Source organism: Poeciliopsis prolifica, unplaced genomic scaffold (genome assembly GCF_027474105.1).
Source record: "Poeciliopsis prolifica strain line A6 unplaced genomic scaffold, Auburn_PproV2 SCAFFOLD017, whole genome shotgun sequence".
NCBI lineage: Eukaryota > Metazoa > Chordata > Actinopteri > Cyprinodontiformes > Poeciliidae > Poeciliopsis > Poeciliopsis prolifica.
The window spans coordinates 4,699,690-4,716,306 of NW_026562392.1; the positions used below are offsets into that span (position 1 = coordinate 4,699,690).

A 16,617-nucleotide genomic window follows, 5' to 3' on the forward strand; every position below is an offset into this window, starting at 1 on the left:
ACACCTTCCTCACTACCCGGAGTGAAGCTCCATTTTGTAAGGGCCAGCCTCTATTTCTATTTAAATATGATTTACATGGAATTATCCTTCGGTAAGGTGTCATATCCTTATTTTTTCTAAGTACAATTGTTTTCAATAAACTAGAAACTACGCCCCGACGAGCCACGTTTTTCCAGATGACTTCAGCGTAACGCGCTTCACTTTGGGCAGAAAGGCATCGCGACCTGGAGAGTCACTTTTAGACAAATAAAACTCATTTAGAGCCGCATATGGGCAAAGAAGAATACTGACTAAAACCGGCGTATTCAGATGAGTGATTTTAGAGGAAAAAAGTGTGCAAGAGTTTCTAGTTGGTGTATTACGTAAAATGCATTTAGGTGTGAGGTTGCAACACGGAGCTATAAATGTTATCTGAAGGCCCTGGGACTCACTCTGCTGTGGGTTGTTTGCAAAGTGAGGACAACTACCAAAGATCTGCCACTGGAGTTTTCATTAGTATTGTTTATACCTGACTCCAATTTTAAACGAACTCAGTGTTTTTACTCAGCAAAATGCTTCATTACGCCCCATAAACCTGAAGAATGAGAAAACAACAAACAAGGCTCAGAGCTGCTGATGGGTGTATACTCCAGTTCCTTTGCTTCTTTGTTTTACGTTCTCTCTATCTCTATTGGGTTCCTTTGTTCCACTTCTCCTCCATTGTACACTCTTCCTCTTAATCTCCTGGTCTGAAATCTTGCTCCGTCTGCCGTGAACAAAGGGTCCAGTGTGTGGCGTCCAGTGGCCGGTGCCAGAGCGAAGCGTGGGTTCCTTCAGATGCATTGGGAACGCGGAGCGGCGTATCCAGGGCACCAGAAAGGACGCGTCCGGCCCGGCATGGGCCTCAGATTTATGGCATGGATGTTCCTCTGTGTTTCTGGGGACAGAGATGAAAAGATTCCCTTGTTCTCTCTCTCTCTCTTCAAAAACACTCTTTCTCCCTCAACACCCTACTTCTGCACTTTTTTTTTTTAATCCCATTTTTGCGCCGTCCGTGTGCGCATGCAGTGGACGGGCGTGTCGGGTCTCACTGGGGGGAACAGAAGCAGCAGTTAGCAGTGTGGTGAAAAAGTTGCAGAGGCGCTTTTTTTTTGTTGTTGTCTTTTTTGCAGAAAATGTCAGTTCAGAGCTGGTGGGAGAGCGGAGATCCACTTGGAGATCGGTTCTGGCTCAGTCCTAAGAAAGGTAAGCGGATGGAAGCGAGCAATTCTCAGGATTGGTCACACAGAGGGGCTTTGGTCTTTTCATTTATTTATTCATTTTTCATTTTGCAGGCGACAATTTTCATTTCTTCCACAATTTGCTCTCTAAGGAACTAAATATGAATTTGGCAGAACTGTGACTCATCTTGTGCAACCGCACTGCAATCCTCCAGACTTCCAAATGGCGCAAGGCGTCTCGCTCTCTCTCTCACTGTTTCTCTCTCTCTATCTTTTTCTTTTTCCCTCGCCAAGCCCTGGTCCCTCAGAAAAGAGCAGGAAAGAGAGAACGCGAGAGCTGGTTCGGATTTTCTGCCCGGATCCAACTGCTGGAACTTGTTTACAGCACAAAGTGTTATTGTATTCACCAGTTGTTTGTGGAATTTACCACCGAAGTCTGACTTCAATTACGTTCATGTTAAAATGGAAGGGGAGAAAAAAAAAAAAGATATTTGGCTTTTGTGCAATATTCCAGGGGAAAGACTGTAAGTGCGGGATAAGGGCTTTAAATAGTCGAGGGGTGGAAGATTTCCGTTTGCGCTGACTCAGCCTTCACTCTTAACTCCCAGCAGGTGGGCTGCAAGTCCAGCTGCTGGGGGTCTCGCACGGTTGAATACACCTGGACACTAAGTGACACTAAGTAAGAATGAACGAGACTTGGCAAACCTTGAGATGATGAATCTGTGGTGGAATTTCTTTCCACTCTAGAAAAGGAGAGCCATCTTGATCCACGTCTTGTAGCGCCAGGAGTTAACAGAGCAGTGAAGAAAGCGTTCTGTCGGGTCGTTTCTGCTTCCTCGCTCTTCAAAATGTCCAATTAAGTTTGATATCGAATAACGATTTCCTTCATTAAAAGCATCTAAACCAACTCGCTTTCAAAACCTAACCTGGCCAAAATATGTGGTTTTACCTTTCAAGGCCTCGACGGCGTTTTTCTTTTTCTTTTTAAAGGCTCTGGTGTGTTTCTAAGATCTGGTCTGTTGGCTATTCCAAGTGTGCTTGAGCTAAATCGAGCTGCGGCGTGATCTCCTTCGGGATTTTCTCCTACAGGTCTGATTTAGTGGCTCTCCGTCAAACATTTTCCCAAGGTTTTGTTTTTGCCTATGATTTTTTTATTTGCCGTTGAAACATTAAAATGTGGACCTTCGCTGAGGAAAATGACACCTGCACCACAGATGCTTTTCTTCTTTCTTTTTTTTTTGCCTCCTGGATGACCGCGCATGTCGCAGGGTTGTTCCGTTTCTTGTGATTCTTTGCCGTAACTGTGCAGTACAGATGTCAGTGACTTCACCGACTCCTGCAATTCTTTTGAGTTTTTAAAATCTGCTTTATGTTGTCCAATTGGTTCAGCTTAGTGACTTTTTTAGGTCTGAGTTAGCAGACATTAAACATCGGGAACACAAATAAAAAAAATAAAGGCAGAAAGTTGAACTTGCTTTTATTCTCCGCTCGTACAGCAATCACTTCTTCTTCTGACGTCAATTTCAGCTTCATGTTACAAAAGCTGAAGATTAATCCTTTCCTTCCAACGCCACCTTGCCATTTTTTCCCCCCTTTTCTCAGTAGTAACAGTTACATGAACGTTTCTTCGGGAGAAAACGCTTGATTTGCTCCAAAGGTGCACAGAAAACATCCAAGTAACTCTAAAGGTATTTATGAGACAAGTAAAGCTTCACTTGGCAGAACCACAAGAGCAGTTCCTTCAGTGGTCTGATTGATTTCAGAATGTTTAGCGGCGGAGCAAAGCCTCCTCCAGCGTTTTCGGCTCTCTGTTTTCATTTTCAGCCAGTCCAAGAGTTGATTATTTCTTCTTGCAGCAGAGTGAGAAATGCCAAAGACACCTCTTTCACCGCCTCCTGTCAGACAGCGCTGCTTTGTTTGGAGCCGTACCACGGTTAACCCCCTCTCTAACGATTTACAGTTGCATTTAGAGAGCTTTTTTTTCTCCTCTGGTCATAATTCTTCTGCCTGTTCATAGTGCCTAAACATCTCTAAAGCCAAAATTTATGCTAGCAGCATCTGGGTCTTCTGCCAACCATGTGCTGCCCAAATGGTTGCGACTATGCAGGCTCTTGCTTGCCAACCGACAGACTATAGAGAGATGGTATTAGTTTTTAGGCAAACTGGACGGATCAGTGCAATTAACCCAAGTGTATAAGAGTCAAGCTATAGCAGAAGCTAATGCTTTACTCTTCTTGTGTTTCAAAGGATAACATCTCTCCCTGTTTTGGCGCCATGTTCAGGTTAATGTTGTTTTGAAGTTGGGATGAATGCTTTCTGTTGACCGTGTAACGGTCAAAGTTTAGTAATAGTGTTGTGCAAAAGTAGCCATGTCCCTGTTTTGTAAAAAAAGAAAGAAAAAAAAAGATTTTTGAACATCACAATCTTGTGTTGTTTAGTTTTTCTGGTAAGCTGCAGCTGGCGTAGCCTGCTCTGAATGCTAATGCTAGTTAGCATAGCCACAATAACAGCAGATAAATGGTTTTCCTGTAATGGTAAGTGGTTTCTCCCCCATTATCACATTTAGCAATGAGTACACCAGGATGATTGACAGCGCTGAGACCCTCCTCCCAGCTCTGATTGATTATTATGGAGCGGGAGCGGTGCTTTTCTTCAGACAGCAATAGCAGCTCAGGGAGGAGAATTGACTCTAGGGTGAAGAACACGTGTGGCTGTTTTATGCTGATCAATTTTAAAGAATAGAAGCATTTTTGGACATTCGTCAAACGTCTCCGTACCACGTCGCAGGAAAACCCTCTGCAAAACGTTTCACAGCCGCTGTCATAGCCACAAGTTATTCACCCAAATCAGATACTTTTTAAATGTTGTGAAAATGATTCCGACTACTGCTGGGTTGTTTTTGGCCCGTTATCTCGTAGAAATGCCTCATAGTGATTTTCAACTGACTTTTTTTGTCTGGGCACCCGTTAAAAAAATGCCTCAAAATGTCACTTCCTGTGTCAGCTTACGTGAATTTTTACCCAAATATAAGTGACCATCCTGACCTAACATAAATTTCCTTACAGGGATCCCCGAGTTTAGCACATCCACGCGTCAGTTCTGTCTGGGGCAACACCTGTCCCGTCGGGGGAGGGGTCACGTGCCTCAGCAGTCCCACTCTCAGGACGGGCTCCTTAAATTAGAATAGGCTTTTCATCTGAATGAAAAGTGAGCGCTGGCACATTGCAGAAGCATTCAACAGAAGTACAAGTCATGATTTTTAAGACATCTGTCCATGTTCAAGTCTTGACCAACTCAGTGAGAACCAAATGTTGATGATTGAACTATCCTAGGCGACTTATAAATAGCCAGCTGATGGCGGTAGAACAGAAAAGTAAGAGATAAAAAAAAGGAAAAAAAAGAAGTTATCATCTCTAATTATAAGTTCTAAATATGTTTTGAGTTTTGAGAAAGTTCTTTGATATTGATAACATTCCTGTGAAAATGGTTATATGTGCTGAAGTCGTCATCTTCCTTCTGGCTAAACATAACCATAAATGTGTTAGGTTGGTGTTGTTGGGTAAACAACATTACTGAAAGTAGATCAATGAAGGGTTTTTTTTGCTGTAAGGCGTATCTGCTGAACTTTTTTTTTTTTTTGTGGAGTGTCTTTGGTTCGATATCAGGGGGAGGACACACCACTGAACACCCCAAGCAGCGGGTCTTTACTTTGGGCAATTTGCCATCTTCAAGAAGGTGGTGGTGACAAGTCTATTCTGGGACGTGGGGAGGTCTGACACAGCGGAGGCTGAGTCCTAACTAGGAAGTTGTTCAGATAATCCATTGTCCTGTCATCTATTCAGTCAGTTACGTCATATTTCTTCCAGTTTTGCGTTTGTTGCTGTGACACTTGTTTATGATGTAATAATAACGTGATAGCCGAGCCACCCTGAACAGATCGAAACAGATGTAGGAAAGAAGTGGACCTGTATTCAACCTAGATTTTACTGACTCACTTCCCGCAATTATTAGTGAACATGATCATCAACATGATCAGCCAGTATTCTGTCTGAATACTGGCTGATAGCAGTAGACTGTATACAACAGTAAACAGCAGATAATCGAGTAAAGTTTGTTAGTTCACAAAATGTGGGCATGGCAATATGGAGCCCTTAAAGGGACACTGTAGGAAAAAATCAATTATCTTTCCTGTGCGCACCAAATAGCTTCACGTGCAAATCTGACAGCATCTTGTGTGCAACAGATGCTATCTGCTACGCAGGAGAAAGTTTTTTTTATCTTCCCTAAACGTCCCTTTAGATACTCCTTATGAGGATGTACAAAATTACTAGCAAAACAGCATCTTCACTATCTTGCCACCGGAATGAGAGTGGGTAAATGACACAAACCGGTTATAAGTTGCATGCATGATCAGTTTTCTGTTACACAGAATACCAACATTGATTTCTTTCCAGATTAGTCCATCTATTAAGTCTTTTTTTTAATTGATTTTTTTATAGAAACCGGAGAGCTTAGCCCCTGGAGACATCAGGGTTTACAATGGATCCCAGTGTATCATTAAAATATGAAAGCATCAAAGTCCACACATCATCTGGTTTTGCATTAACAACCAAGTAAGCAGTTCTGTGTGCAGCAGTGAACAAGCCTGTCTATAATGAAACTGAATGTCAGCCTGTCACCTGCTCGACCTCTTTGTCATCGTCAGGCAATCTCTGTCTCACAAGTCGGTGAGGAAATTCTTGTTTCGCAATGTCAGAATAACTCTCTGGTCCAATTCGTACGCCTGAGAATTCCTGTCTTCATCTACTCCTCCCATTCTTTTGTAGTTTTGCCTTGACATGCATATTATGAAAAGATAAATCATATCTGCTGTCGGTGGATTGCTTTTTGATGTGGCCTGAAGCATCAACTCTGAGTCTCTGCATGGACAAAAGCAACCAAGTAGCATAGAGTAGATTGTTTTAATAAGAAAAAGCTTGATGAGGAGCTTGAAGGAGTCAAGCTAACTCATGATAACTAAAAGTGTGTTCAGCTGGTTCTGTGCTGCAGACTGGAGAGAGCGAGGAAAACGTGTCTCCCTCAGCCTTGGCTCACTTTATTTGACTGTTGCCATGGTAAGCAAAAGGCAAAACAGTGTTTGGATGTGTAATGGAGGGGTTTCCAAAAAAACAGCAGGAGGAACTGCGTGATTGCTTTGCCTCTCATTCACCACCACTATAATTTCACTACCAGATCACTGTGTTGGTGTCCAGTGCCGTCTGCTTACAGTAAATCCCGTCTCCTCCATGCGAATGAACACGAGCTGCTGGCTCCGCTCCGAGCCAGCAGCTGTCGACCTCCCTTCCAGTTTTTCTGGTCGGGGTGACGGGACACTTTCTCTGACAGACAGAGAGACAAACAGGAGACAGATGTACAGAGGAGAAACGGGACACTGAGGATGGAAATCGGATATCTGGTCCCAGGCGGAGCGAGAGAAGGCATCGCTATAATGCGCAGCTCTTTATTTGGTTTCGAGGAAGAAAAAAATAACCTGGTTTACAAGTAGATGCTCTAAAGTTAGCGGTTTGAAGCAGCGACACAACTTCAGGCTGCTTTACAAGCTGTTGCATCAGTTTAATGCTTAGCTTTAGGAAATGCCATGTGGTGCTTCTTACGGGCTCCTGGACACCCTCAACACAGACGTGTAAATAGAAGCACACTGTTACTCATCTAGGCAAACGTAGTTTGTGAATCATTGCGCACCTCGTCCTTATGAAACACACATTTACAGATGTATGTCTCGTTTGTCTGTTTATTTAAAGAAGCCACACCTCAAACTTTGTGTGTGGAAACCATTTAGTGATACCTGACGCAGAAATGTGTAAAACTCGACCCCTTTCAGTAGTGCGGACTCGTGTGTGTGTGTGAACCCAATCGACCCAGGAGGGTCATCTCGTTTTCTCCTCACTACTATCTCTGACACATTCGCTGGACTGATGAGACAGTGTGTGGGTGTGGGTGTGTGAGTGTGTGTGTGTGTGTGTGTGTGTGTGTGTGTGTGTGTGTGTGTGTGTGTGTGTGTCAGCTGGCTAGAGGTGTGCATGTGTGTGCTGAATCGGAGGCGTGTTTTCCTCTGTGGGTGGGTTTCTCTCTGAAAGTCGGAACAGCAGAACATGTGCTTGTGCACACTTTTGTAGACGTGCTTTGCTGCACTCGTTTGACTCTAAATAGTTCTTGATTTATTTGGAGGCAACTCTTTTTGTTTTGTTTGTTTTAGTGGGAATTTTTTTGTCCATGCCCATGTTTTTTTTTTTTCCCTTCTAAGAATAAGAAGGTAGGTGGAGTCAGACTGCGAAGTGCGCTTTCACTCCCTCCCTCGCTCACACGCGCTGCCTTTCTTCCATTCTGTCATTGCCGTCTCGACAGAACTGAGAGTGTCCATGCCCGGCCATTCTAAGTGAAGAGGGGACAGAACACTTTTTGACTTTTTGTTTTTAAAAAGAGGAATTTTTTTTTTCTTCACAAATAAACTAAAGGATCAACCGCGAGGAAGAGACAGTAAGAAAACTAATGCTTTCATCTTTCAACTTACTTTAAATTGAATTGAGAAGCACATGACAACTGGTTTTTCCACTGGATTCTTTACTACCAGTGGTTGACCTTTTTTCTTTCTGTCATTATATTTCAACTGACTTAAAGCACAATGGTTGCCGGAATGCTGATGCCGATGCATGAACTGAAAGCCATCTATGAAGTATTATTTCGAGATGGCGTTATGGTGGCCAAGAAGGACAAGAGGCCTCAGATCAAGCACCCGGAAGTACGAGATGTGACCAATCTCCAAGTAATCCGTGCTATGGGCTCTCTGAAATCTAGAGGCTATGTACGGGAAACATTTGCTTGGAGACATTTCTACTGGTACCTGACCAACGATGGCATTGTTTACCTGCGCGACTACCTCCACTTGCCTGCTGAGATTATTCCAGCCTCTTTGCAGAGGGTTAGGAGACCAGCTGCTACCCTGGCCCTTGCTCATCGCGCTGCGCAGGTCCAGTCTGTGCAAGGCCCTACGTCTTACGTTCCCAAGCCAGGTCGCAGGGACGAGTCCGAGAGCCAAGAAGCGCTAGCTGAACGCCGAGGCTATCGCTACAAAACGATGGGTCCAGGAGAACGGGGGAATTACAACGATAGGACCCCTAGGTTCAGGGGCCGTCCACTTACTGAGGAACCAGTGAGGCCAAAGCTGTCATTGGAGGCTAGGGACCAGCATCAGCCTCTCTACCGGAGAGGTGCCAGCTTCAACAGCGAATCAGTCAAAGAGGTGGAAAGCACAAAACGATTCACTCATCAAGGGCCTAGCGTGAGAAATGAAAGGCAGGTAGAGTCACAGGAGAGAAGGATGTTGGGTACTCAGAAGATGAACTCCAGTTCTGCTCCGCTTCAAACAGCAGCTTTGACGCAGGATGAGTCCCAGGCCTCCCTGATCTCCTCCTCAGTGGCCTTACCATTATCTGTGGCTGCAGCCGGTGTGGCTGCAGGTGCATCAAAGATGGCAGTTAGCTCGTCTGCTGCTCAGACAAGTGTCAAAATTACAAATGTCGCAAAACGGGAGGTTTCTTCTGTGAAATTCACTCAGGAGATCAGTCCGACAGCAGCCGAGCTTCCGAGTGGGGATGCTACAGAAGACAAAACAAAACCAGATGAAGTCACGGTACATGAAATGCCAATGCCCAAACCGGTTCTTACAATGGAATGCACTCATAAAACTTCCAAAGTTTATTCTGGCTCTGTCACCTCTGGAAAGATTAGACTGGTTGATGCTGATCCTAAAAAGCAAAAGAAAGAGGAAGTTATTGATGAGTCAGTTAAGGCAACTGATAAAAAGCCCCAAGCCCTGGTGAAACTTGAAGTTGGCAGTGATATCAAAGAGAAGACTGCCAAAGTTAACAAGAAGAGCGCCAAAACCAATAAGGCTAACCAGACCAGCAGCCCAATATGGACCACTGAGGAAACAGACGGCATCTCCAACATCACAGTGACTCAAGAACCCGTCCAGCCAGAAGTACGCTCACCAGTTCTTACTGCAAAGCCTGATGCTCAGGCCTTCCCTCCTAAAGTGGCACAAGCAGCAGGACCCTCATCACAGGGAGTTAACACCACTCCCAAAACTCAGGCAAAACAGGAAGATCCACAACTGATCCAAAAGAACTATACTGCAACAGAGATGATCATTAAACTGGAGGAAACTGATCTAACAGAGATGCCAAAAGCCAAGAAGGATGAAACAGTGTCGCCACGAGAGGCTTCTAAAGTTTTAGGGCAGGACCTTAAAGTGCAACAGGTCATCCGTTCATCTCTCTCCACTCAGAAGGATGCTGCAACAGAGGAGGGTAAAGATGCTAAACAAGCAGGTGACGGGACCCCCAAGTCCAAGAAAAAGAAAAAGAAGCCTCCAGGTGAGAGTTCCAAGATCACTGTGGAACAGGATCATCCTCAGTCAAAGACAAAGGAGAAAATGTCAGAAGACGACTCCCAGGAAGTGAAGGTAGAAACCTTCCACCAGAAAACAGTAATTACTTCTGAGCTCCTAACTGTGTCTACCTCTGTCAAGACGGAAAGGGAAGCCAAAGTGGACAGTGACCGTAAAAAAACTGACAATCAGCTAAAGAAGGAGACATTTACAAAAGCTAAGATGAAGCCAGATGAAGTCCCACCTTCTCCTGCAGCTGTTCTAGCAAAAGATAAAACTGAGGAAATCACCGTCACTGCCGCCACTCAGGAACAAATGACTCCCAAGTTACAGGCTGCAGCCCCTGACATGGACCCAGAAAAATCTCAGGAAATCACTGTTTCCAATGTGGAAACAGTGACTGTGCAGAAAGTGAGTCAGGTTGAGCTCATGCGAGAGAGTGCGAAACCTGAGAAAAAAATACGAGCGGCCCAGTCAGACTCTGAGAAAGTAACTGCTGAGGCTATGTCTCTGCAGAGCACAGAGAAAGTTGCAGACAAGCAGCCAAAGGGGAAGAAAAGAGAGAAAAAACAGGTTAAGGTGTCACAAGAGGAAAAAACCATAAACACAAAGTTTGTCCCTGCGACTGAAGGAGAAACACTGTCATCCATAACAACACTGCCTATGGCTGCAGGCAGGGATAGCCCAGCTGTGGCCTTTGAAATGACAAGAACTAACGTTTCTTCAAAGATGACTCCTGAAAGAATGTGCAGTGAGGAAGTCGGGCAGGCAGCAGCTGTGCTCTCTGAGGCCCCGACAGACAAAGGGGAGGTGGAGCTAACGCAGCCCTCTGCAGAAAAAACCAAGCGGGAGGTTCCAAAAGCAAAAACATCTTCCAGTGCGAGGAAAGCACCCGCACCCGAAGATTTAGCGTCAGCTGAGGCACAGGCCAGCCCTCTCTCCAGGCAAGAAGAGCCTCCCAGAGTTGCACAACATTCAGCCAGGCAGGCAGCAGAGTGCAGCACACAGGAAAGGCTCTCGGTCTCGGAGGCCTCAGTACACGAAGAAGACAAGAAGAGGGACTTGTCGGAGGACACACCCTCTGCCACTGCCACACCCGCAGCCCAGCCTGACCAGCCTCACCTGGGGGACACCAACAGCGCCGACACAGACGAGGCCAACATGAGGAAGAAAATAGTAGTGGTGGAGGAGATAGTTGAGGTGAAGCAAATCGTCAGCCCTCAGGCAACCGGGCAGCAGTCACCTCCCCCACCTGTGAAGACAGCAGAGGGGGATGAAGACGAGGAGCTGGACCTAGATGTTCTGGAGGCAATCGCCATAGAGCGAGCTCTCTTGGCCGGTGCTACAAGGGTCAAGGTGCAAGGGGCTTCACCTGACACTGACTGGGACCACTCATTGGCAGAGCCAGAGGAGAAGACATGGCCTAACTTCATTGAAGGTTTGTTCGAATGCATGTGAACTGACCCACTTCCTGCACTGTCCTAATCTGTCTGCGCACGTGATGGAGTTTTTTTCCCCTTCTTCTTGAAGTTAGGATCCCACCTTTCTTTTTGAAGTGTGGGAGGTCTTAGCTAAGGTTTTTTTGATGACGGCTCTGTTGCTGCTTCAAGAAAACATAATTTACAGTTTTCTTTCCTCGCTTATAGTAGGGAGAACCCCACCCCCCTACGTTTCAGTCTTTGTTATTTGCATAGGGTTAGGGTTAGGGTTAGGGTAGTTTTGTGTTGCGGAGGCTTATCCTAGATGTGGAGACGGTCTCCTTTTAGGAATTGTTTCAGCATGTGGGTGTGAGGAGACCGTTGACATGTGGCTGTGATTTGGCCATGTGTGCTGAGACAGATCAGGCAGTAGCTGCTCTGCGCTTGCTGTCGTGTTGAAGCTGTCAGTTGCAAGACAACTTTTAGACATGGACGTAACGCACAACATTTTATGTGTATTGCTTCATTTGCTAATTCTGCAGGTAATATCTCCCTGCACAGAACTGGAGAACGCTACGCTGCTAAAACCATTACACACTTTTGGGTGGGGACTCCCAGTCTGATAAATACTGTCAAGGCATGTTTACGCTTAAGATGCATAATCTCCGGGGACATCTCTGGGCATTTGCCAAATGGATTATGCAGAAGTGTCGTCAGTCCGACAAGGTGGGGCTGTTTGCTGAGATTCAGCCTCACCACTGCTCTGCAGACTTTGGTGTGTGTGAGTTAAAACCCATCTGAACTCCAGGAAGGTGTGGCTCTCTTCTGTAATACTGTGCTTTTGGCAGCTTCTTGTGTTTTTTTTTTCTTCGTCTCTTTCTTTATCCGGAGATAAGTGCATTACCTGAATACCATTCTGTAACGGTATAGCAGGGGTATGGGAGTTATCTAAGTAACGTGATAAGACCATTGTGTGCTTTCTGCCCTTGGTGTGGAAACGAAAGTTGCAGAAACTCCCCAATCAGGTGCCACACAGTGCTGACATTTGCAGAACCGAAACATATGTTATGAAATAACCTATTAAACACGAACATGTAACATAATAAACATAATAAATTTAATAATAATAATAAATTTATATTCTACACAGTTTAGAAGTGGAAAAAACTAGTGTTTTCCATCATTTGTGGGTTTTTTTTTCCTTAAACTTTTACACGAGATAAAGGGAGGAGCTGCATGGGCGTTGTCTGCTATGGGTGTGAAAGACTGAGGAAGCTGGAAAAGGTTTGTTCGCAGCTCCATGGGTGTGTTTGTTTGGATCCACACGTGACGGCATATCTGCTTTCAATTAGCTGCCTGGCTTCTTGATTTGATCTGGTTACTCATGAGGAAACCAAGTTCAAGAGACGTTACGGCTCACACACAAACGTACATCTCATCTTAAGCACATTATGCCACTTCAGCCACGACAAATGCCTCTGGTGCACACTGACGACTGATACCAAACATTTAATTTCACCTTTGACTTTGAGGTTTGTTTGTGATGTGAGCACAGTAGTGCAGTGCTGACATCTGCTGTCCATGCATCGTCTGCACTGACCAAATGCTCTGACTGCAGTCAATCTTTTAAAGGAAAACTTCAATCAACAAAACGTCGGTTTCTCTCATTGAGATGTATTTATGAGCATTCATCAGGGTTTATTGCTACCTTTTAGTTTTATTAATGTTTTAGCAATGACCTGAAGTCATATATTTATGTGCAGCACTAGCTATAGCTTTAACTTCCAGAGAAATTCACTGCTGTGAATTGAATGGCCGACCCAATGGAGCTGACAAAAGCCCTACATCTAACCCCTGCATTTTACTCCCCGTTTAATTTATTTATTTATTTTTTTCAGGCATCTTCACTTTGGAAATGTTCGTCTTTCCTTTTCTGTTTCTTTGTGTCAGTGAAGTGAACACAGAGGAAAGTGAAACATAATTTTAACAAGCATGACTTATGGTGGAAAGGAATTTGTTGAGTTGAAACACTTGAAGCTTCATTTCCAGGGAAGTCTTTGATATCTGCTTGTGGTTCCTTCCATTCTTCTGCAGAATGCAAAAGCTGGAGTGTGTGATCAAATGAAAATGTAACAGTTTTGGTCTGACTGGACATGCTTCGGTGGTGGGAGGGCTGTGTGTGTGTGTGGGGCGGGGGAGTGAGCAGCTTGAACTTCACCCACACATAGCACCAGAGGCAATTAAACTAAATCACATCCCAGACATGCCTCTGAGGTCCTCCCGTGTTTTTGTCCGGGACGTTCTGCCCACTGCGTACGTTACGTGATTGAAATGAACAGCCACAGTGTGCTGCAGCTCTGTGCCTCTCATTATAGTGCCTTGCCATTTTTTTTTTTTTATGGTGTGACTCACGCTGGCCGGAGCTGGGAGTTTGACCTTTTTCAGCAAAATGGTTAAAACCGAAGGACACAATGAAGGCGTTAACCCTTCGTGTCTGAAGGAGGACTTTGTTGGGATTAAGTTGCCTGAAATCTCCCGTTGCTGCTCCTGCCACAGGCCAGCAGTGATGTTTTGCCCAAACACACCAAGCGACCTTAAGGGACCTGCCATATCTTTTACTGTCGACTCTTGCTGTTAAATCACTCCCAGTATTTCGTTATGAGGAGGGGAACGTTGCGCTCCACATCTCATGAACTTGTGACACACTTGCGCAGACATTTTTACACTGAAATGGTAACATGAGTCGCAGGTCGAAACAAAAAACAGTGAATTGTGAAAATAGAAGCACAGCCACTTCATGGATTCTTTGGGGGTGGGGGGTTTTTAGTGCATTTGTTTCCAATTCCAATTTTTCTACAAATCTGCCGAAGCGGCGTAACAGTTAACCTGCTCTAGGCCCACCCTCTGAAACAGAGTGATCGATAACATGTGGAATATATTAAGGGTTTGGCCTGGATAGTTGTGGCATTAGTCATTTCCCAGGGAACTTGTCGGGCCTTATAGAAGAGGATGACTAATAGTATTTCAGATCTGTGAGAAATCTTAGAGGCTGCTTCAGCATGCATTGCAAAAGTATTTATAAGCAAAGCTGCTTTATTTAGGATGTGAAGACGATCTTAGGTGTGTCTCTAAAGTGTTTCATTTTGTTCACGTGCATCTGCCGTTTTGGAGAAATTATCATTTTTTTAAACCAATTCCCAGAGTAGGTGCATTTCACAACGGTGCTTTCATGTTTCCGCATGTACATACTATACTATGCAAGTTTTTTTTTTTTTAGAAACGATGATGACGAAGCTCCCTCACTCTTTTTCTCTCTTTGTTCCACGCGCACGATTAACTAAGATGACGGCGTTCTGTGCTTGGTGTTTTTCCAGTCGCTCTGCAGCGCCGCCGACTGGCCTGGAGAACCCACTACTGCGTTGTCAGCGGTGCTGTGTCCCGTCGCAACCAATTCTTTTTTAGAATTGTTCCCAAAATTATCATGTTTTGAACATGCCGTTTCAAGATGGAAAGAGATTTACTTAGACATGTCCACCAATCCGAAACTGAGAGGCTGAAAGGCAGAGCAAGGATCGTATTTCTGACTGACAGGCAGCCAGGAGGCCCCACTGGAACTCTGGAGGAGCTGCAGGGATCCGCAGCTCCCCGAAAGAGAACCTGTCGACAGGGAAGCGATTAGTTAGTGTATCTGTATGTTCATGTGTCACAGAAGGAGGATCATGCCATGCTCTTCTAACCGCTTCCTGTGGTATAGATTCTTTTCATTTCACCGTAGGACGGCTATCTTTAGTAGCTTCAAATCGGTGACTCTCTCTAATCTCCTGCACGGTTTGTGTCTCACACAACTGGAGCAGATTGTCAGCAAAACAATCGACAGAGCTTTGTGTACATTGGAGTTCTCTATATTTAGAGAATGCTGAGCATTAGCTTAATCCCAGCAGCAGCGGGTGATTTACTCTGAATGCCTCAGCCATGATTTCATGGACTGTCTCTGTGAAGCAGGTCGCATGTCGTTAAATCCCTTCTCTGTTTGCTACCACTTTTCTTATTTATGCCTGCGGTTTCTATTTATGGGTTCTCCAACCTTTCCTCTGTTTGCACCCATTCACTTAAACAGTATCTGGTCAAATATCTCCCAAACAAGCTAAAAGAACAATTCAGTCTTAAGTCACTGAAGATATGCGGTCGTGTCTTCAGTCTTTAATCAGGCTGATAACATTACCAGACGACTGCTGCGTTTAATATTCACGTCACAGTTAAGAGAGTTTCTGGCTGAGATCTGACACTTGGCATCATCCCAGCATCTTCAAAGAGGCAAGCTAAGAGTCAGAGTGCCTGGGTGGAGGGGTGGAGGGCCGGGGGTCCTGCTTGTTGCTCTGTCCCGATGGAGTCCTTCCATCAACTTCTAACTGTGACACTGTGCGATCATCTGGTTCTGGAGGATATTTATAGGCCTCTGCCAGCCCTGGCCCTCCATCCCCTGCACCCCACCTACCCGCTGCCCCCTAACTAAGGCTCACCGTGTCGTCCCTCCTCCCCCGGCCATGGGAGAGCGAGGCTGACGGATCCGAGCAGCAGGGGCAGCCTGTCAAAACCTGAGACTAGGAGAGGAAGGCAAGGCAGCAGAGAGCAAACAAACAGGAATCTCTCTGGTGCTTCTCATTCCCCTCCATCCAGCTCTGGCTTTTCTTCACCTTTGTCCTTCTCTTCTTCCTCCTCTGCACTGTCTCTTAGATGAAGATCATACCTGGTAGGTAATCAGTGCGTGTGTGTGTGTGGGTGTGTGTGGGTGTGTGTGTGTGTGGTCTGCGTCCATGGGTGTTTTAGCTGAGTTCGTCTGCCTGGTTTCTGGCAGTCAGCGTGTTCTTGGCGAGGACAGAGTGTGAAGTCTTGTTGTGATCTGAACGAACACACACACACACACACACACACACACCCATATACTCCAACACCAGCAGTACAGAAGCAAACACAGTGTTACTTCATAACATCAGCAACCTTTCGCGTTGTCGTCCTCACACCGTAGTCGACGTGAGTTATGAGCGTCATTAGTGCGAGTTTCAGTCGAAGCCATTTTCGAGGAATCCGACTCATATTTTGATGTTTTTGCTTTGCTGATCTCAAGATTTTAAATCAACAAGTCGTTCATTAGCCATTTCCTGATCTGTTGGTGGATTTTTCTCACCACATTTAAGCGTCACTTTCAATATAACTTGGAATTACGTTATTAGTTGTGATGTCAGAGTTTACTTATTAGTCAAGAGGCTTTGTAATGAGTCACAGATGCACATTTAATGATCAGTGCAATCAGTATATGGTTCTTTATGTTGTCATTTAGGCAAAGATAACATCTTACTTTAGATCAGAACCTGATCTGGACTCTGAATCTCCATCATTTAAATGTAATTTGCTTCCACTTATAGTCGGTGTGATTAACTTTTACTACATTAGATTCTCTGGAGCGCTTGGCCTACGGATGAGCCAAGTTTTTATTTTCTGTTGGCACTGACATCAACTTGTCCTTTTAACTCCTTCATTTAAAACATGTTGA

The 16,617-nt window shown here is 44.9% G+C and overlaps 1 protein-coding gene across 31 annotated transcripts in view; it reads left to right on the top strand.

Annotated features, from left to right (window-relative positions):
* Nucleotides 1-16,617, top strand: part of LOC129367485 (plectin-like) — a 114,062-nt gene that overhangs the window by 43,075 nt on the left and 54,370 nt on the right. For 12 of the 31 annotated variants that reach the window (XM_055041938.1, XM_055041943.1, XM_055041940.1 and 9 more), the window contains exon 1: nucleotides 7,613-11,086. The exons of 14 other annotated variants lie outside the window; for them this stretch is intronic. In XM_055041938.1, the coding sequence (XP_054897913.1) occupies nucleotides 7,882-11,086 (3,205 nt within the window). In that variant the 5' untranslated portion in view covers nucleotides 7,613-7,881. Of the gene's footprint in view, nucleotides 1-7,612; nucleotides 11,087-15,160; nucleotides 15,817-16,617 lie in introns of those variants that run through there. 5 more of the 31 variants (XM_055041976.1, XM_055041977.1, XM_055041973.1 and 2 more) reach the window with 3 other exon arrangements.